General features: G+C 42.6%; 1 protein-coding gene across 1 annotated transcript in view; it reads right to left on the bottom strand.

The window, feature by feature from the left end:
* Positions 1-22,925, bottom strand: part of DEPDC5 (DEP domain containing 5, GATOR1 subcomplex subunit) — a 181,826-nt gene that overhangs the window by 68,973 nt on the left and 89,928 nt on the right. The window contains exons 25-31 of the mRNA XM_049788917.1: positions 16,981-17,046; positions 14,224-14,380; positions 12,870-13,030; positions 6,756-6,873; positions 6,229-6,396; positions 4,969-5,188; positions 1,698-1,831 (exon numbers count right to left, since the gene is read on the bottom strand). Of these exons, the coding sequence (XP_049644874.1) occupies positions 1,698-1,831; positions 4,969-5,188; positions 6,229-6,396; positions 6,756-6,873; positions 12,870-13,030; positions 14,224-14,380; positions 16,981-17,046 (1,024 nt within the window). The remainder of the gene's footprint in view (positions 1-1,697; positions 1,832-4,968; positions 5,189-6,228; positions 6,397-6,755; positions 6,874-12,869; positions 13,031-14,223; positions 14,381-16,980; positions 17,047-22,925) is intronic.

The raw sequence follows: 22,925 nt of genomic DNA, 5'->3' as shown, positions 1-22,925 counted from the left end.
TCTAGAGTACAGGTGGGGGTGGGGTGGGATGGAGGGAGATTTGGGACATTGGTGGTGGGAATGTTACACTGGTGAAGGAGGGTGTTCTTTACATGACTGAAACCTAATCACATTCATATTTGTAATCAAGATGTTTAAATAAAGATATTATCAAGATGTTTAAATAAAGATATTAATAAAAAAGAAAAAAGAATAAGTAATAATCAAAAAAAAAAAAAAAAGGAAAAGAAATTACTCCTGGCTTGGGGGACCATATGGGACGCCAGGATTCAAACCACTATCCATCCTGGACTGGCTGCATGCAAAGCAAAAACCCTATTGCTGTGCTATTGCTCTGGCCTTAGAATAATAAAAAAAAATTTTTTTTTGTTTTGTTTCATTTTTGGTTTTTGGGTCACACCCAGTGGCACTCAGGGGTTACTCCTGGCTCTATGCTCAGAAATCACTCCTGGCAGACTCGTGGGACCATATGGGATGCTGCATAAAAGGCAAATGCTATCTCTCCGGCCCCATAAAAAATTTTTAATGAACAAAAAGTTTTAAATAGGGGAACCAGAGCAATGTACAACAATAGGGTAATTGTCTTGCATGTGGCTGACCCAGGTTCGATCCCTGGCATCCTATATGGCCCCTGAACCTGTCAGGAGTAATTCTTTTTTGGTTTTTGAGTCATACCCGGCAGCACTCAGGGGCTACTCCTGGTTCTATGCTCAAAAATCGCCCCCCGGCAGGCTCAGGAGACCACATGGGATGGTAGGATTTGAACTACCGTCCTTCTGAATGCAAAGCCAAGGCAAACGCCCTACCGCTGTGCTATCTCTCCAGCCCCAAGGAGTGATTCTTAAGTGTATAGCAAGAAGTATCTCCTGATCACCACTGGATGTAGCCCCAAAATAAAAATAATCATCATCATATTAATTTTTCAATAGGGTCAGAGAAATAGTACATGGTATTAGCACTACATACAGCCAGGCCTTGAAACTGCATGTGATCCCCAAACACTTTCAGGAGTGTCCCCCTAGGCACAGAGCTAGGAGTAGCTTCTGAATATCTGCAGACATGTACCCCTCCCCAAATTTAAAAATGAAACAAACAGGGCTGATAGCTCAGGGGTTGGAGCTCATGCACTATATAAAGAAGGCCCAGGTTCTGACCCTTGAGCTCAACACTTGGAGCAGTCCTTGAGCAATGCCAGGTATGGCACAAACACCAAAAGATTTTTTTTTCTAATAATAAAATCAGGGGCTGGAACGATAGCACAGCGGTAGGGTGTTTGCCTTACATGCAGATGGACCTTGGTTCGATCCCTGGCATCCTATATGGTCCCCTGATCCAGGAGTTATTTCTGAGCGCATAGCCAGGAGTAACCTGAACATAACAGCGTGTGGCCCAGAAAACAAAAATAAATAAATAAACAAACAAATAAATAAATAAATAAATAAAATAATTTGGGGAACAAACCGTATGTATCTGTAGTTCAAATTAAGCTCCAGACTGATGGTAAAAATGTTTGATGTATTTCATTTTGTTTGAATCCTATCAGGTATTAACAATTTAGTTTTCTTTCCATGTAGATATCTATTTATCATAGGATCCTTGCAGACAGAAATCATACTTCACCTTATTTGCAGAGTGGACAACTAACAACCCTCAAACCTGCAAGGCTAGCACGAGTCTTTCTCTTTCCAGATACTTACTTTTGACTGGCCTCCATCTCCAACAGGGCAGACAACACTGAAGTTCCCTTTTTGCCAACAGGAGGGCCAGTTGACTCGAGGGAGTGGGTGGCAATGGGTCCAGGCATCTGCAAGCCTTTCATGGTGGTCCCCTTCTAAAAGACAGAGCAGAGACAAAGACATCAGTCCTTGTTTGGACCCCTCAGGAAATACCCCAGTGCATGTCACCTTATCGTTTATCTGCAGACTCTGGGAATCCAGTTAACAGAGTGAGGAACACAGGTTCCTTTAGGTCTCTTTAGGTACCAAAAATCAGCTTTTCACTTAAATTAAGTGACCCAGATGTCTGTTGTATCCAAACTGCCTCTTTGAGGTGATTTCCACATATTATTTCATTTGACTCCTATTACAGTTTTAGAAAATAATGTTATACCTAATTTACATAAGAAATGAAGTTTTAGAAATAACTTATCCCAAAATCCAACAGGGTTGGAATTCATACTTGTTACCTTTGCTTTTTTTTTTTTTTTTTCTTCTGCTTTTTGGGCCATACTCTGTGATGCTCAGGGGTTACTCCTGGCTATGGGCTGAGAAATCACTCCTGGCTCGGGGGACCATATGGGACACTAGGGATTGAACCAAGGTCCATCCTTGATCAGCTGAGTGCAAGGCAAATGTCCTACCACTGTGCTGTCACTCCAGCCCCTTGTTACCTAACTTCATTTAAAATTTATTTTTGGTTTTGGACCATACCTGGCTCAGGGTTGACTTCTGACTCTTAACTTGGGGATCACTCCTCGAAGGTTCAGGGAACCAAATGGAGCGAAGGTGATCAAATCCAAGTTGGCTGTGCGCAAGACAAATAAATGCCCCCCCCCATACTATTGCTCTAGTCTCTACTACCAACTTTAAAGTCAAGGTTCAAAATCCTCTACAAGCTCTGTAATAATCAGTGATAATATAAAGTAAGGAGAAAGTACTCAAGAGGAAAAGAACATTAAACTTAATATTAAGATTTTTTTTTTTTTTTTTGGTTTTTGGGCCACACCCGGTAACACTCAGGGGTTACTCCTGGCTATGCGCTCAGAAGTTGCTCCTGGCTTGGGGGACCATATGGGACACCGAGGGATCGAACCGCGGTCCGTCCAAGGCTAGCGCCGGCAAGGCAGGCACCTTACCTTTAGCGCCACCGCCCGGCCCCGTATTAAGAAACAAAAACAAAACTATGGCTGATAGGGGTATGGAGAACAAAGATATAATACAATAGGCAGGGCATTTGACTTATACACAGCTCACCCATTTTTACCCCCTGCACCCCCTCTGATCCCATGAACTTCATTAGGAGTGATCCCAGAATAAAATCTAGTAATGAGCACTACTAGGTGTGGTCCCTTCCCAAAACTAACAAATAAACCAACAAACTAATACCAGGAATGATGATGAAATTCTACTCAGCAATTAAAAAAATATAGACTATTGGGACCAGAGAGATTGCTCAAACATTTGAGCATATAGTTTTGCATGCAAGAGGCTCAGATTTGGTGCCAGAAGCACCACTATTAACAACCGCTGAGCACTGAACCAGAAGTAGCCCCTGAGCACTGCTCGCTGTGGCTCAAAATACAAGAAGTTATAAAGTTGCCAACTATTGACAAGGAAAAACACAGATGAATCCCAAAGCCTTTATGTAAGTAAAGAAGTAAAAGAATCTTTCTTGTAGGGTTACATATTGATTACTCATAAAACAGTTGAAAAAGACAAGAGCATAGTGATGGGAAACCAATAACTGGCAGAGGTTAGAGGTAAGAGGAGAGTGTGACTGCAAAGAATAGCACAAAGAATTTGCTCTGGAGTGACAGAACAATACAGTATAGTGACCGTGATGCATTTGTTCAGACATCACACAAACACAAATCCATGCTGAATCTCAGACCTTTCCTTTATTAAATGGGTATCTTTGTTTTTTTGTTTTTCATTTTGGTTTTTGGGTCACACCCGGCAGCGCTCAGAGGTTACTCCTGGCTCTAAGCTCAGAAATCACTCCTGGCAGGCTTAGGAGACCATATGGGATGCCAGAATTCGAACCACCATCCATCTGCATGCAAAGCAAATGCCTTACCTCCATGCTATCTCTCCGGCCCCAAATGGGTATCTTTGGAGTAGCCCCTCCTTGAGCCTCAATGTCCTCACTTGATATTGTGTGGTTGAATGAGTGCTCAAGGGTGATAGAAATAATATAAGTAAACTGTAGAAGTAATATAAGAGGACAGGGAAGGGCTGAAGCAATCACTCAAAATAACAGATTGAATACTCCGTGTACATAAGATCACCGGCAGTGAATGAGAAGTCCTCAGAATATGAGTAAAAGCAATCCCTGAGCACAGACTGAAGAGTAGCCCCTGAGCAACCCAGATATAACCTCCAAACAAACAAATAAGAGGGAGAACAAAGAGATAGTATGGGGGTTAAGGTGCCTGTATTACACATGACTGACCCAGTTCGATCCCTGACACCATATATGGGTCCCCAGAGCACTGCCAGAAAAGATCTCTGAGCACAGAGCCAGGAGTAAACTCTGAGCACCACTGGTTGTGAACTCAAACTCAAATAAATAGGCCAGGACTGTGACCCAGGGGTAGAGCACATCTTTTGCACGTGTGAGGCTCTGAGTTTTATCCTTGGCACCTTGTGACCTTCAGTACATGTCCAGCTATTACGCTACTATCCTCCAGACATCAATATAGCTCTGGGAGTAGCCCCAAATACAAAATCCATAAGGAGATGTAAGAGGAAGCAAATATGGCTGCATTGCCCTCTACTTAGCATTCCAGCATCATCACTCAAGCAAGCAATGGTGCTCAATACTCGTAATTCTAAGTAATTCCACTTTTACTCTTCATGCACATTCTCATGCTACAGAACCCTGCCATTCAGTCTGGACCCTGATCCTCTCCCAGCAGTCTGAGCAGAGATCACAATGCCTTGTCCTTACAATCAAGGGTGGATTGGGGCTGGAGCGGTGGTGCTAGAGGTAAGGTGTCTGCCTAGCAAGCACTAGCCTAGGATGAACCGAAGTTTGATCCCCTGGCATTCCATGTGGTCCACCAAGCCAGGAGCGATTTCTGAGCACATAGCCAGGAGTAACTCAAGCGACACCGGGTGTGGCCCCAAAACAAAACGAACAAACAAACAAAAACAAAACAACACAATCAAGGTTGGATGATGTGGAGCAGATGAGCCAGCCAGTGAAGAAGTTCCCGAGACATTTTCAAGGAGCTCCCAGAGTCCTTACCCGGATCATGCGATCCGAACGATGGCGCCGACGAATCCGGTTTAGGCCCTCCACAAAGCGAATGAAGCCGTCCAGGAGTTGCCACTCCTCTTCATCCGCCCGGGGCTTGTCCCCATAGATGTCACAGTGTGCCTCGCCCTCTGTGATGCGCTTGGTGGCAGTGACACAGGCTGGCAGCAGCAGGAAGCGGGTTCTCCAGAATTTCAGAGACTCAATTAAGCTATGGAGGGCCCAAGGGAAGAAAAGGACTTGGTAGTGAGAAAAAGTGGATAGTAAATATGTTCTCAATAAACAGGCCAACTTAGTCCTCTCTTGGGAGTTGCTTCAGGATGGTCTCCTCTCTGTGAGTGGGCTTATTAAAAACACAAGTTCCGGGCCCGGAGAGATAGCACAGCGGTGTTTGCCTTGCAAGCAGCCGATCCAGGACCAAAGTTGGTCCCCCGTGCCTGCCAGGAGCTATTTCTGAGCAGACAGCCAGGAGTAACCCCTGAGCACTGCCGGGTGTGGCCCAAAAACAAAAAAAAAACAAAAAAACAAAAAAAAAAAACACAAGTTCCAAAGGCAGACCATGTACACACAAAAGTTGCTTTTACTTTCTATTCCGGAGATGTAAAAATGTTTCTGTGAACAGGCCAACTGAAGATGTTTATCATCACAAGTCATAAAACAAACATACAAACTTAAAATAAGGTTGGGGATATGCCTGGCATGTATTCCATCTTTGGAAACCCAACGTTTATCATTAAATCAGACACCACAGAGATCCAAGGAAGTGTTAAGAACGTGATCTGTGTTAAGTCCATTCAGAGCACATCACCAAGGGCTGGTGGAATGTGTGTGTGTGGGTGGGGGGGTTAAAATAAACATAAAACACACATACTTTGAAGATTATCTTCAAGCACAACTGTTTACACCATGGTGCAGACATCACCCTCTATTCATAGTATCACAGATTTTTAGCCCAAGGAAGATGTGCTTTTACTCCGGATATCATTTGCCATTAGAAAAAGAAAATAAAAATAGAGAGATAGCACAGCGGTAGCGCATTTGCCTTGCAAGCGCTGACCCAGGACCAATGGTGGTTCAAATCCTGGCATCCCATATAGGTCCCCTGAGCCTGCCAGGAGCGATTTCTGAGCAGAGAGCCAGGAGTAACCCGAGCACTGCCGGGTGTGACCCAAAAACCAAAAACCAAAAAAAGAAAAAGAAAAGAACTCTTAGACTCAGGAAATACCCCACAGCAAAATCACAGTCTCTGACCTGAAGTCCTCGGAGCCAGCAGAACAAATATACTGATCTAAGTAATTCCACTTGTATTCCTCCAGCCGTTCATGAGAGAATTCCACCCAGCAAGAGACAAACTCTGAGTCAGAGTGGGAAGGACAGAGGCTGTATGTATAGTGAATCTGGGCAGATTCATAAGGGTACCTGGAAAATAAAGAAGAGGCCTAGAAATCCAAAGAAGTCACCTCCCATTTATCCTGTATTTTTCTCTCCCAATATACAAAGCACCATCCTGGGAATTCAACCCTTAACAGTAGTAACCAATTTTTCCTAGAGAATGGTAACAGAGATTGCTGAGATCTTAATCATCCTTGTTCTTACAGCTTCACACCTACATATTTAATAGTTTGTCACAAACCTAGTTAAACACCTTACACCGAGCCAAGTCCTTTTTAGAAGAAGGTGACAGCAATCTTATAGTAATCTTAGAAGATAAAACACTGCTGGAGCTGGAGAGATAATACAGTGCGTAAAGTGGAAAACTTAAATATATAAAGACTCACTTAGGAAGATATCGTGTCACTGTGATCATCTTATCCTTCAGTGTCACTTTGTGGAAAGTTCTGCCCATACTCAGCCAGTACTGGTCCTCCTCCTCAGGTCGGTTCCGGGACACAAGGCCTAATGGAAAGAAATAGATCATTTCCTCCATCTAGCTTGGGGCTCTTCCTTTAACAGGTCATTACTTCTCTTTCAGGCTGCCCCAGAAAAGGAGAAGCCTAAGAGGCATCACTTCATCTGGAGGGAAAGTTTTATGGAAACAAGTGACTCTTGTTTTTTGAAACAGTCCTGAAGATGGTAGAATTTTTTTTTTCTGTTATGAAAACAGTAGATCAGAGCCTAAAAGTGTTTAGACATTGGTTATCACACTCAGAGCATGAATGCTTAGCCCCTGACAAGGAAAGTTTTGGAATAGATGTTAATATGCTGAAGTCTACTGTGGGATGCTCAATGGAACTCCATACCCAAGGCCACACTACCCTCTGGCATTCCAGGTCCCTCAGTGATAGTCAACCTAGCTATCTGGTCTCAATCCCCACTACTCATAGTCTTAAATGACCATTACTTTTAGTTGTGATTCCCTTCAGCAGTTATTTCAGTTGCTTTGCCTTCTCTTCCCTTAGAATTCCACCTTTCAAGTCCTATGGCTCAATCAAGGTCTGTACTGACTGTCACTTCTGCCAGAAAGAGAACAGACTCCCGCAGTAGTCTGAATTCATTCATTCAGCATTTAGTTCCTGATAAGTGTCTCATACACTTCCAGATTACAAATTCAGAAAACCAGGGCCCAAACCTTATTCATCTTTCATTTCTAGAAGCACCCAACAAAGTAACATGCCCGTATCAAGTATTCAAACAAAACAAATTGAACTGACTGGAGCACAGGAACATAGTGAGAATTACACAGTGGCAGCAGCATGGAAGAGGGAGCAAAAGACAAGAAGTGGTAGGAACTGAGGATCTTCGCTGTGAGATGGAAATGTCCCAAATGATTGTGAGGCAGCAGTAAAGGCTGCATATAAGAATCAGGCCAGAGCAAGGGAGATAGAACAGTGGTTAAAGGCACATTCCTTGCATGTAGCTGACCCTGGTTTGAATCTCAGCACCATACATGATCCCCCTGATCCTCACCAAGAGCAATACCTGAGCCCAGAGCCAGGAATAAGCCCTAAACACAGCCAGGTATGTCCCAAAAACAACTTTTTTTTTGTTTTTTGTTTTTGGGTCACACCTAGCAGTGCTCAGGGGTTACTCCCGGGTCTATGCTTAGAAATTGCTCCTGGCAGGCTCGGGAGACTATATGGGATGCCGGGATTCGAATCACCGTCCTTCTGCATCCAAGGCAAACGCCTTACCTTCATGCTATCTCTCCGTCCCCCAATTTTTTTAAAAAGAAGAATAAGGCCAGGTTTTAACACAAAAAAGGGATACAAGGTTCTATTTGCCAAGGGACCCCAGATTAAGTACTAGCCCTTTTATCTGCCAGCTCCATCATCTGGATACCAAATCTCTCTGCGTCTCACTTCCCACAGCAAGAGGGCTTGCTTCCACCCCAGCATTCCTTCATTCATGCAGCAATGACACAAGATACTGTTCCCAAGCCTCTAGCATGATCCCCTGAGAACCCATGCTAAATGAGGTTAGCACAGTTAGTTTGTACTGTTTTAAACCTCACAAGACTTGTCACAATTAGTATCTGTGTCCCCTGATACACTGGAAACTCTGAAGACAGGCTGCTGCAGTCCGATTCACTTCTAGAATAATACCCACACACAACTGGTATTCAGTAAATCTGAGGGAATAGCACAGGCTCAGTATGATGGTTACTTATCCACTAATTGTATTAACAGGGGTACCATTACTGTTACCACAGAAATTTACAAAAAAAAAAAAACAGGGCTGGAGCTATGGCACAGTGGTAGGGCATTTGACTTGCATGCAGCTGACCCAGGACGAACCTTGGTTCGATCCCTGGAGTCCCATATGATCCCCCAAGCCAGGAGTAACCTGAGAGTCACTGCATGTGGGCCCCTCCAATTTTATTTTAAAAATAAACACATTTACCAAGGGAGAACAACTAGAAAGGGTACAGTCAAGTAAGCAGCCCCTGATCAATTAGCTCATAAAAAGAACTGACAGTGGTGGAGTTTCAGGCCTCTGAAGGAAACTAATTGGTATTCCAGAGAAAAGCAAGTGGTCTGTGTGGAGGGCCAGTGACACCAAAGATAAATTCATTCCTCTACTCCTAGAATTAAAATATATTACACAGTCCAGTGAGGTTTGCATTTCTTGACATCTCTGGCCCTGTCTCTAGGTGACTCCCTGTGCCCTTTTCAAAAACAAGTATGACGGTGCCTTCTGCCTCAGGGCCATTGTACATATCAGCCAGTCGGTCACTCATTTTCCTTTGTCTACTCAAAACTTGCCCCTCCTAATAACATCCACAAATAACTCCTACGCATGCCTCTTGTTTCATCTCAGATGCCACCCCCTCAAGGAAACTACCCCTGATGCTCCTGACCAGATTACTTCCCACATTAAATAGCCTCACATTCCCTTCACTTTTCCTTTATGTTCTTTATCACAACATACAATTATATTTCCTAGTCTGACTACTGATACTTGCCCCACCCAGAGATATAAAGCATTTTTGGAGTAAGAGCTCCAAAAACACTAATAAAATTAACATGTGTTTTCATTGATCAGACATTGTGATTTCCATAATGAAGGATAGAAAGATCAATCTGAGGGCCGGAGAGATAGCACAGCGGTAAAGCGTTTGCCTTACATGCGGAAGATTGCTGGTTCAAATCCCGGCATCCCACATGGTCCCCCGAGCCTGCCGGGGGTGATTTCTGAGTGTAGAGCCAGGAATAACCCCTGAGCATTGCCGGGTATGACCCAAAAACAAAAAAAAAGAAAGATCAATCTGAAATTGTCTTGGTACTCAGAGATAGTAATATTCAGAAGCATCTAGAATCTGACTAGACTGTGTGAGAAAAAAATCCAGTCAGAGAAATGTCAGAAAAAATCCATTTTCAGTTCAGAGACTTATCGTAAGCAATGGGACCAGTGTCCTCCTTTTGACAGGTTCACACTTTTCCTCCTGGTCAGAGTACTTTTAATGGGGCCAAAGATGATCTGAGGTTTTGAGCTTAGTGGTTAGAAGAGAGCTTTTTAGCTACAAAGAGGAAACAGACTAATGGCTGCTCATTGATTTTTGAAGGAAAATGACCATTACTTTCGTATTTCAGACACCTGACTTATTATAGAAGCGCTCTCCAGAGCCTGGCTCAAACTCCATTGGCATCACCAGGTCTTTGTCATTTATTATCCTCTGCCACTCACAGATGACCTGTTCTTGTTTCTAAGCATCAGGAACAAACAAGAGAAAGATGAATTCAGAATAGGAGAAATAGAACAAGCGAAGTTAGGTTATATCTGAGAACCTGCTGTGCATCAAGCTCTGTGCTAGAAATAAATTCAGGTCTTGGGTCTAGAATGTTCACTATGAACTTTGAAAATTCATTCTTGGCTCAGCTGCCAGCTCTTCCTTAAGTGTTGCCCAAACCAAGCTGTAACAGTTTTAAACTTGGTCATACTGTCTTCCTCAAATACAGAGTTGTACCCTCAGATCAATAGAATAGATTTGAGTATTCAGAGAATAACCCCAGATAATCAATTAGTATTTGATAAAGTGGAAAGAAATACAAAGTAGAGCAAAGAAAGAATCTCCAACAAATGGTGTTGGGGGCAAATGCTTAGTCCCATGCATAAAAGCAAACATAGACACCATGCATAAAGGTCAAATCAAAGTGGGTTAAAGAGCTTGATATCAGACATAAAATTATAAGGCATATAGAAGAAAATATAGGCAAAATACTCCATGATTTTGAGACTAAAGGCATCTTCTAGGAGAAAATACCACTGTCCAAGCAAGTAGAAGCAAAAATAATCAAATGGGACTACATTAGGTCGAGAAGCTTCTGTATTTCAAAGGAAAACAGTGACTAGGATACAAAGGCTATCCATGGAATAAGACAAACTATTCACCAAATACCCATCTAATAAGGGGCTAATATCTAAGATATACAAGGTACTGACAGAAATCAAGAAAAAATAACTAATCCCGTCAAAAATTGGGGAGAAGGGGCCGAAGCGACAGCACAGCAGTAGGGTGTTTGCCTTGCACGAGGCTGACCCAGGATGAACCTGGGTTCTATCCCCAGTGTCCCATATAGTCCCCCAAGCCAGGAGCAATTTCTGAGCACATAGCCAGGAGTAAACCCTGAGCATCACTGGGTGAGGCCCAAAAACAAAAACAAACAAACAAAAAAATTGGGTAGAAGAAGTGAACAGACATTTCCTCAAAGAAGAAATACAGATAGCCAAAAGACATGAAAAATGCTCCACACCACTAGTCATCAGGGAGATGCAAATCAAAAAAAACAATGAGGTATCATCTCACTCCACAAAGACAGATACACATCACAAAAGAACAAGATGAGTGTTGGCATAGATGCAAGGAGGAAGGAACTCCCATTCACTGGTGGAAATGACATCTCATCCAGCCTTTCTAGAAAATAATATAAACATTCCTCAAAAAAACTAAAAATTGAACTCTCATATGATCCAATAATACCACTCCTAGGGATATACCCTAGAAACACAAAAACACAATACAAAAATGCCCTCTACACTCCTGTATTCACCACAGCACTATCTACAATAGCAAGAATCTGGAAACAACCCATGTGCCCAACAACAGATGAGTGGCTAAAGAAACTGTGGTAATCTACACACAGAATAATATGTAGCCATTAAGAAAAATTAAGACATAAGATATGCCTATACATGGATGGACATGAAGACTATAATGCTGAGTGAAATGAGTTAGAGGGAGAGAGATAGACATAGAATAGTACCATTCATCTGTAGGATATATATATATATATATATATATATGAGAGTATGGTAATAATATCCAGAGACAATAGAGATGAAGGCTGGGAGGACCAGTCAATGATATGAAGCTTGCCACAAAGAGTGGTGAGCTCGGAGAGATAGCACAGCGGCGTTTGCCTTGCAAGCAGCCGATCCAGGACCAAAGGTGGTTGGTTCAAATCCCGGTGTCCCATATGGTCCCCCATGCCTGCTAGGAGCTATTTCTGAGCAGGTAGCCAGGAGTAACCCCTGAGCACTGCTGGGTGTGGCCCAAAAACCAAAAAAAAAAAAAAAAAAGAAGTTTTTGGGGCCGGGAAGGTGGCGCTAAAGGTAAGGTGTCTACCTTGCAAGCGCTAGTGTAGGACGGACCACGGTTCGATCCCCCGGCGTCCCGGGGGGGATTTCTGAGCGCATAGCCAGAAGTAACCCCTGAGTGTCAAATGGGTGTGGCCCAAAAACAAACAAATAAACAAAAAAAAAAAAAAACAAAGAATGGTGAGAGCAATTAGAATACTAACTGCATGACAACTACCATGACAATGATAGTTATGAGAGAGAGGGAGGGAAGAATGTCTGTCCCAGAGACAGGCACAGGTAGAGGGGGAGGGAAATGCAGGACATTGGTGGTAGAAAAATTGCACTGGTGAGGAGTGCTGTACATTCCATGACTAAAACCCAACTATGAGCATTTCTATAATCATGGTGCTTAAATAAAAAAATTATTAAAAAAAAAAAAAAGGAAGGGCCAGAGTGATAGTAACCAGTGGCAGGGAGTTTGCCTTGCAAGGAGCCGACTCAGGTTCGATCCCCATCATCCTACATGGTCCCCTGAGCCTGCCAGGAGCAATTTATGAGTGCAGAACCCAGAGTAACCCCTGAGCACTGCTAGGCGTGGCCCAAACACCAAAAAATTAAACAATAAATAATAATACTTGTAGGCTCAGGGGACTATATGGTATGCTGGGGATTGAACTCAGGTTGGCCACCTGACTGGCAAATGCTTCATCATTGCTTTGGCCCCTGAACCTTCATTCTTTACACTAAGTAAAATTTAGAAAGAGCTGTGTTGACAAACAACACCTCTAAATTGATCTCTTCCATACCATATTGAGCGCTTACTGCCTAAATGTAGTAAACAAGAGAAAAAACAAAAATCCAAAGAAAAATCTTACCTCGGCTATAGAGTGGACTGCTGCTCAGTGGTGGTGGAACAGCAGGGCTGGGTTTTGGGGCCTTGGGCTGCACTATGATTTGGTAGCCCTGCATGAGGCGCTGGCAGATAAATTCTTCAAACACCTGCTGGGCTGTCATCTGTACACCCTCCTCATCCCTCCTGAAAAAGAAAAAAAACAACAGACAATTGTTCCCATTAGTATGGGCATGTGACACTTCCATGTACTGAGTGTATAGTTCCATTTTCTATGTGCTTCATCCACACAAACTGAGCCTTATACCTAAGCCATGGTGACAAGTCAAAATCTCTATACCAGTTTGGAGTGAAAAGATCAAAGAGGTGGGAAAACGGCAGGTGAATTGATGCTCAAGTTGGTAATCTTAGAAAAGAAGACCAGGGCTAGATCAATAATAAATCTGGTGGAGGGCCAGAGAGATAGCATGGAGGTAAAGCATTTGCCTTGCAATCAGAAGGACGGTGGTTAAAATCCGGTTATCCCATATGGTCCCCCGAGCCTGCCAGGGGCGATTTCTGAGCATAGAGCTCAGGAGTAACCCCTGAGCGATGCCGGGTGTGACACCCCCCCAAAAAAAAAAAAAAAAACGAAGGGAAGAAGGAAGGAAGAAAGGAGAAGGAAGAGAAAGCAAGCAAGCACTGGAGCTATAGCACAGCAGGTAGGGCATTTGCCTTGCATGTAGCATACCTGGGTTCGATCCCTGGCAAACCTCAAGCTTGCCAGAGTAATTTCTGAGTACAGAGCCAGGAATAACCCCTATGTGCTACAAGGTGTGCCCCTCCCTCAAGAAAAGAAAAAGAAAAGACCAGGACTCAGATGAAGATCACAGGCACTGGATAGATGAGGTCCTGAGTCGGGTCTCCAGCACCAAAACTAGAACAAAAGACTGAGTGTGCTTAGAACAAGCACATGAGAGAATAAGAGAAATGTTCAAGGAAGAGACATGGCTAAAAGGGGGTAGGAACACTTCAGGACTCTAAACTCTTTTTTTTTTTTTTTTTTTTTTTGGATTTTGGGTCACATCCGGCAGCGCTCAGGGGTTATTCCCAGCTCCGTGCTCAGAAATCACCCCTGGCAGGCCCGGGGGACCATATGGGATGCCGGGATTTGAACCACCATCCTTCTGCCTGAAAGGCAAATGCCTTATCTCCATGCTCTCTCTCCAGCCCCAACTCTAAACTCTTGAGCTCTGAGAACTTGCAAGAATAAGCCAGTTGTTCTATCAAACAATTTTCAACATAAAAGGAAACATTTGTTTGACAAATCAGCTTTTCCATGCAGAACCAGAGATACCTGAACCTCTTGCAAACAGGAAGTGCTTTCCTCTGACACTCACCTATCCATGTCTGCTTCCGGGAGGAGATCATAACAGCCCTCTGTATAGTCATTCTGCAGGCCCTGGCGGTCAGGGAAGTAGTCGGTGGTGAGGGGGAGGCAAGCCGGAGTAGTGAGAGACTTCCAGTCCACTCCAACTGTGCAACAGAAGCCTGGCACTACAGGGGGAGCAGACAGTGTCAGAACTGCCTCGTGTCACAGGAGAAAAAGGTATGTGTGGTCACCAGGGCAGGTGTGGGACATGGTGGGTGGGAAGGAGAGGTGGGCAGGAGGGAAGAAGAGTTCACAGTGAATTGTGACAAATTAGCCAGGAAAGAAAGGGAGGGAGACGAGGCAAAGGGCAAGGGAGGAAAAAAGAGAAAGAGAAACAGAGTCTGTTAGACAACAGCAGTGCATGTGCTTATCCGATCCCATCATGCAAATAGGATCCACAGCTGATACTACTTATTTTCTGCTGATTGTGAGCTACAGCTGCAACGCCAGTGGGGTTACCGCAGGGCAGGCAGAGTTATACGTTGAAGCAAATCAAACATTCCAAGAGCAGAAAGGAAGCTCAAGCCAGAGCCTCTCTGGAGGTCTGCAGGGTGGCTGGGCAGGAAAGGAGAGCTCAGCTGGATTTGGGAGCAAACAGCACGCAGTAGCCGGAATTCAAGAATACTTCAGAATTGCAAAATAAGTCACAAATCCAAAAAGGCACAAGGGGAAATCAAGGAAGGGTGTCTGTGGCAATTAAGAGCTGGACTTTCAAGGGGCAGTTTTAAGATCGAGAAACGACGGACAGAATTGAGCCTCACATCTTACGCCTGTCTGCAATTGCCTGCTCTTTGGCTTTATAGCAGCGTTTCCCACACCTTTGCACTGCGGACATATTGGACTGGGTAATTCTTTGTTGTGTAGGGCTGCCCTACAATTTGTACTCACTAGGAGCCAGTGGCATCGGCTGGTTATAGAAACAGAAAATATATGCAGCAGTTACATGGCTCACTGGGAGCACAATCATCCCTGGTTAAGAACCACCAAGTTCAAGTAATTGAGGTTAAAGTATTTTTCCATCTTCCATACTAGAGAGCAATATGAAGCAGAAATAAGATATGTCTGTCTGAGCTCTCAATCTAAAGTGGGACTTTGTCTTTGCACAGTATGCAGCGTGGAAAACAGCCCGGGATCTCACTGGCCCCATGCCACCTTCCAAGAGCAGAACATTTATCTGCTGAGACCCAGCTCAAGGATTACAGAGAGATCTTATGTTCTACTGAGTTTTATTAGTGTAAGAGCTCTTTACTTATTTATTTATTTATTATTTTGGCCTTTGGGACACACCCAGCTGTGCTCAGGTGTTACTTCTGCTCTGTGCTCAAAAAAAAAAAAAAAAAAAAAAACTCCTGGCAGCCTTGGGGGACTATATGGGATGTTAGAGATTGAACCTGGCTCGGCCGCATTGTAAGGCAAACATCCTACCCACTGTGATATTGCTCCAGCCCCTATTTATTTTTGTTTTTATTTTATTTGTTTTTAACACAGATCCAACCTAGGGTCTTAGACAAAACAAACTATGTTGTCTACTTTGGAGCCCCAGACCTAGCCATACTGTGTAAAAATCCATCATGCAATCTAATTCTTAACAAAATTTGAAGTATACAATACATTATTGTTAACTTAGCCCAATGTTGTACAACATTTGTCTAGAACTTATTTCTTTTGTATCAGAAAAACTTTATGTCCATTGATTGGCAACTCCCCATTTCTTTCTCTCCTCAAGTCCCTGAATCAATGGTGTTTAATACACTTACTGGCTCATTAACACTTCAAGAATTCAAAATAGAGCCCAGAGTAGCCCAATTAGTCAACCCAATTTTTCCCTATAGTGAAGACCTAGAGTGAGTTTGCTCCTCCTTACTGGTTCGCACCAAAACACAAGGAAGAGACCTAAACAAAACTACAGCAGGGAAGCTGGAAGCAAAAGAGGGCTATATTGTTATGCTCTCTCTGTCCATTTACCCTTTTCTATAATCATATCTGTTGGACCATATTTGGGGGACTATAGTCCAAGAATGTGAGCTGAAAAAAGAAAATACACCAATTGTACCATGCATTGAATTTTCTTTCTTCTTTTTCCTTTTGCAATTGCTAAAAAGAAAGAAATAAGAAAACCTAAAAACCACCTAAGGACACCAATAAGATGTAATTATTCCAACTGAATGTCAATTTGAATAAGATAGACATGAAAAATGACTAATATTGGAAACCCGAAAATGTATTAAGTGGAGACAAAAAGACTCAGTGTGTATATACATTGGTCACAGCTAAGTCAAAAAAGGTCTATCAAGGAGCAAATTCTTTTTCTGGCATTTTACTATTAATGGATATTTCATTTCCTTACTATGCAGCTACTTTAATCAGACAATTTTGACTACAAGAAATAGTTTCACTTCCTATTCTTTCTGACTTTTTTCCCAACATTATAAGTAGACAGTTGTCACAGACACAAGAGCCAAATGGAGATGCCACTGCTTATCCAATAGGCCCTTTGAATCTCATCTCATTTAGGGACAAGTCATTTGGCTATTCCATTCTCACTTTCCATCAGAGCAGCTAAAAGCCTTCCTTGTCCACTGCCCTCCAGTAACCTCAAACTTCTGGAACAGATTTCCAGACTTCTCTTCCTATAGATTCCTCTTCTCTAGCTACTTCTCTTCCTCTTATTTTCTCATGCTCTGATCACCACCCAACATCCACCCAGAGTCTGCCACCCTCTTACTTGGGTCTGGAGAGGTAGAAACATTGTCCTCTAGTGAATCTTTGTTCTGGGTCCTAGGATTCATACCTATGGGAAAATAAAAAATTTTGTTTTAATGAGACTCATTCTGCAAAGAAGTTCTGATAAGCTATTGTTGAAAAAGCCCCAATCTGTTCCTAAAAATAAAAATGCTGAACTAAGTTCAAATTCTGTGTATTGCAAAACAGCACAATAGGATCAAAGAGAAATGAGCAATCCATAATTTGCAAATGAACCAAAATTTTACTCTGAATTTACCAAAATTATCCTTGCACAAAAAGACCTTTAGAGCATGTATACACACACGCACACACACAATCCTACCTACATAAGCATACACAAATAAGCAAACTATTGCTCTTTTTAAAATTTTTTTTGGTTTTTGGGTCATTCTTAGCAGTGCTCAGGGGTTACTCCTGGCTCTACGCTTAGAAATCGCTCCTGGCAGGCTCGGGGAACCATATGGGATGCTGGGATTCAAACCACCATCCTTCTGCATGCAAGACAAATGCCCTACCTCCATGTTATCTCTTGGCCCCAACTATTGCTTATTTTAAGAAAATAAATATAGGGGCCAGAGCAATAGTGCGTTTGCCTTGCATGCAGATGGCCCAGGACAAATCTTGGTTCAATCCCCGGTATTCCATATGGTCCCCCAAGCTAGAAGCAATTTCTGAGCACATAGCCAGGAGTAACCCCTGAGTGTCACAGGGTGTGGCCCCCAAAAAAATAAAAACAAAAACAAAAAACAAAAAGAAATGGGTGTTAGAGCCACTGAAAATGGAGGAGGTGGGGATGAGGGGGGCGGGGGTGGAAGAGAAGAAAACAACTTCAACCTTAGCCCATATTTTATACTACTTACTTCCTACGGGACACTGTCAACTTCTAAACACCTGTAGAACAGCTTCTTAAAGCCTGGAGACAGGTGCCAGTTCATTAGCTGGAGAGTGAAAACCACTGTCCCCACAAATTAAAAAAAAAAGGGGAGGCTGGAGAGATAGCACAGTGGTAGTGTTTGCCTTCCACACGGCCGATCCAGGACAAACTTTGGTTCGATCACCAGTGTTCCATATGGTCCCCCAAGCCAGGAGCGATTTCTGAGCGTATAGCCAGAAGTAACCCGTGAGTGTCACCGGGGTGTGGCCCAAAAACCAAAAGCCAAAAAGAAAAGAAAACGAATATATTCCAAATTCATCTGAACTATTCTGAGCAACCTTTAGCAAATATAAAACCACCTATTTAAATCTAGTTTACTCAATCATCATCCTTATCTAGAATTTTCTTCCTTAATTCATATGAGTTTCTGGATAAGATATCAAAACTCACTACTTTAGAGAAAAATAGTTTACCCTTAACCTGGACTGCAAGAAAAATAAGGAAGATTCTTTGAAATGCAACTGATGTGACTGATCCTTAGCAACTGCCTACAATGGCCATCTCCAGAAAGAAAGCTGGAGGAGGAGGTAGGAGGGAACAGATACTGTGGTTTTCTTTATGCTAAATACTTTTGTGTCATCTGAATCTTTTATAACATAACAAATATTTAGAAAGCCCCTGTAAAATCTTTCAAAAGACAAGCTATAACCTGAGAAAATATTAACAGATAATATATATCTGGAAAGGACTAATTCCAGAACGCATAACAAACTCAAAACTCAAATGCAAACTCAAAATTCCCAGCCCCCCAGAAAATAGGCAAAAAATTTGAATGAGCATTTCACCTATCAGACAGCAAACCAATAAATGAAAAGATGATTAAAACCATTAACAATTAGGAAAATGGTAAATTAAAAAACACAGTGAAATATTTCTACATACCTCTCCGAAGGGCTAGCATGGCTCGTCACATTAGTCTAGCACGGATATGGAGAAACTGAAACTCTTAATCACTCATTGATGGTAGGAGTATAAAATGGGGTAGCATTTTGAAAAACAGTTTTTGTAGTTTCTTTAAAATGTTAATTGTGTAGAACCAGAGATAGCTCAACAGGCTGAGTGGATGCTTTGAAATGTGGAGGTCCTGGGTTCAATTCTCAGCACTATATGATTCCCCAAGCATCACCAGGAGCAACTACCAAGCAAAATACCTCCAGATATGGCCCCTGTGTGGGACCCACACAATAACAACAAAACAAACTCAAAACATATATGTATTTACCATTCCAATGAACAACCTTCCAAGAGAAAGAAAAACATGTTCATTCCAAAGCTTATCCCAGAGCAAGAGAGGTAGTACTTGCCTAACATGAGGCTGCATCTATGGCCCTGACTCAAATGCCAATACTACATGAGGTCTCCGCCATGTGTGATTCCCCCACAAAAAACCAATCCTGCTCTTCAAACACTATTTTAGTGACCTTATTCTGAATAAAGTCACTAAAACATTGTGGCCAAAGTCTGGAAACAATCTAAATGTCTTTCAAATAGTTGAGTGATAAACTAGCACCTTAATACAACGGAATACTGGGCAAATTAAGTAAATGAACATTTCTAGTGATACATGCAACAACTCACATGAATTTCAGATACAATATATATACAGTAAAAGCAGTCATAAAGATCAAAGTGATGGTATAGCAAGTAGGGTGTTTGCCAACTCAGGTTCAATCCCCAGAATCCTATATGGTACCAAATAATTCCTGAGAGTAGAACCAGGAGTAACCCCAAAGCATCACTGAGTGTGGACTCGCCACCAAAAAAAAAAAAAAAGGGCAAAAGCAGTCAAGACTCAAAGGTTTACATGTGACCTGATTAATGTGGATTAATGTGCATGCCATACAAGGAAAGGTGAAACAGGGGAACAGAAAACTGACCAGTGATAGAGAAATGGGGATGCAAGCAAAGTTAAATAAAAGACCAAAACAAAGAATCTGGAGGTAATAGTAAGGTTCTGTATCTTGATATGTTTATCGATGGTTATATGACTATGTTTGTCAAAACTCAAAGATTTGTACTTTAAGAAGAATGAATTTGGGGCCGGGCGGTGGCGCTGGAGGTAAGGTGCCTGCCTTGCCTGCGCTAGCCTAGGACGGACCGCGGTTCGATCCCCCGGCGTCCCATATGGTCCCCCAAGAAGCCAGGAGCAACTTCTGAGCGCATAGCCAGGAGTAACCCCTGAGCGTCACAGGGTGTGGCCCAAAAACCAAAAAAAAAAAAAAAAAAAAAAAAAAAAAAAAAAAAAAAAAAGAAGAATGAATTTGAATGAATTTGGGGGCTGGAGGAATAGCACAACAGTAGGGTTATGCTACCTTGCATGCAACTGACCCGAGATGGACCTAGGTTCGATCCTCGATATCCCATATGCAGAAGGATGTTGGTTCGAATCCCGGCATCCCATATGGTCCCCCTAGCCTGCCAAGAGCGATTTCTGAGTGCAGAGCAAGGAGTAACCCCTAGGCACCACCGGGTTAAAAACAAAACAAAGAAGAAGAATTAATTCAACTATAGATACATTTTGGGGGGTCTTTTTACTGGGGGGCTCACACCCGGCGGTACTCATGGGATACTCCTGGCTCTCTGCTCAGAAATCGCTCTTGGCAGGCTAGGGGGACCATATGGGATGCCGGGATTCGAACCAACATCCTTCTGCATGCAAGGCAAATGCCCTATCTCCATGCTATCTCTCCAGCCCATACCATAGATACTTTTTAAAAAAGCATTTAGGGCCGGAGAGATAGCATGGAGGTAAGGTGTTTGCCTTTCATGCAGAAGGTCATCAGTTCAAATCCCGGTGTCCCATATGGTCCCCCGTGCCTGCCAGGAGCAATTTCTGAGCATGGAGCCAGGAATAACCCCTGAGCACTGCCGGGTGTGACCCAAAAAAACCAAAAAAAAAAAAAAAAATAAATAAAAAATAAAAAAAAAATAAAAAAGCATTTAAAGAAGAGAGTCATAGAGATAGTATAGCAGTTAAACCACAGAACCTGGTTTAAATCTCTGGTACTATATATGGCCCCAAAGCACTGCCCTAATCACTGTTAAATATGATCCCAAAACTCAAAACTCAAAAAAAAATTTTTTTTTAATGATATCACTTGACCAAAACAATTCTAACACTAAACTTGGACTTTAACTACCTTCTTTCATAGTTAAAAAAATTAGTAATCATCACAAAATATAATTTATTGTCAATTTGTGTTCCATTTAATCTAAACCATACTATAAAGATATATGGTAAGTGTTAATCCTTTTTCCACAGATAAAGAACCAGGCTCAGAAGCCAAGAGATAGTACAAAAGTTAAATCACATACCTAACATATGTCCAAGTTTGTTTCTTGTCACCACACCCCAAACACCATGAGATAAAGTCTAGAAGCCCTTGCTCACCACCAGGTGGCCTGTGTAATCCCCAGCACTACAGCATCCCATTCTTGGTCCCTTGCATAGAACCAACAGCCCTGTTACCATAATCATCAGTGGAGCCACTAGGCCTGCTTGGCAGAACAAGAGAAGAAGGATGGGAAGAGAAGGGGAGGGGATTGGAAGGAAGGAAGGAAGGAAGGAAGGAAGGAAGGAAGGAAGGAAGGAAGGAAGGAAGGAAGGAAGGAAGGAAGGAAGGAAGGAAGGGAGGGAGGGAGGGAGGGAGGGAGGGAGGGAGGGAGGGAGGGAGGGAGGGAGGGAGGGAGGGAGGGAGGGAGGGAGGGTGAGGGTACAGAAGGGCAGGGAGGATAAATGAGGAGAGGGCTCCTTCTGCCAAAATCTACAAAATGTCTATTTCCTGACTATCCATCTGGGCAAAGTTTTTAGTTGCTGAAAATGTTAGCTGTTCTTTGTCAACAGCCAAAACCATTTGGAGATAAATTTTCTGAAAAAGCTTTCTTGGCTGACCACATCCATTTTCACTCAACGAAAAGCAACATAAAGAAGCAATGAGGTGGATTTTCGTGTTCAGCCTGAGAACTGGTATGAGCTCAATTTCTGAACTATCATTTCCAAAACATTCTGAGCAAAGAAAGGTGAAGTATTAACACATCACCTTATAGTTCTGGATGCTCAGTTTGACCATCAGATTTTCTCTCTCTTTTTCTCTCTTTTTTAAGTAAAAGACAGGTTCTATCTGTAAATACTAAGGAAGGGAAGGAAGAGGATAAGAGAGAGAGAAACAAGTAACACTCAATAGAGAGCACGGGCTTCGCCAAAGGTGGAAGGAGGCCTGGTACACAACCCAGCAGGAAAGAACAAAAGCCCACATCTCAAGAGGGGAGATTCAGGCACCATGTGCTCAGGCATCATGTACCAAGGTAACATATATGCCCAGATCCCTGCCTATTGTGTTGTGTGTGTGTGTGTGTGTGTGTGTGTGTGTGTGTGTGTGTGTGTGTGTGTGTGTTTTAAAGAAAGCCTTTACAAAATTTTGGTCTGTAAGAACTGAAACTCTCGGGCCCGGAGAGATAGCACAGCGGCGTTTGCCTTGCAAGCAGCTGATCTAGAACCAAAGGTGGTTGGTTCGAATCCCGGTGTCCCATATGGTCCCCTGTGCCTGCCAGGAGCTATTTCTGAGCAGACAGCCAGGAGTAACCCCTGAGCACCGCTGGGTATGGCCCCCAAACCAAACCAAAACAAAACAAACAAAAAAAAAAAGAACTGAAACTCTCACACTAATAAAAAAATTATTTCTCTCGAATACAGGCAGGGGGTAGGGAAGGAGTGAGATGGGAGGGCATTGGTGGTGGGAAGGTTGCACTTGTGAAGGGGGGTGTTCTTTTTAAGACTAAAACCCAACTACAATCATGTATGGAATCATGGCGCTAAAATAAAAAAATTAATAAAAAATTAAAATAAAAAGAAATTATTCCATTTACAATGATCCAAGCAACCTTTTAAGCTCAAAATGGCAAACAATAAGAGGGTTTTCAGAGCAGCTTTGATTCCAAGGTCAAGACCTAGTAGTCTTTTTTTTTTTAACTTTAATTATCTACTAATAGAT

This window comes from Suncus etruscus, chromosome 15 (genome assembly GCF_024139225.1).
Source record: "Suncus etruscus isolate mSunEtr1 chromosome 15, mSunEtr1.pri.cur, whole genome shotgun sequence".
NCBI classification, from domain to species: Eukaryota; Metazoa; Chordata; class Mammalia; order Eulipotyphla; family Soricidae; genus Suncus; species Suncus etruscus.
Note: the sequence above shows the minus strand (reverse complement) of the source record. Positions and strands in the feature narration are given on the sequence as shown.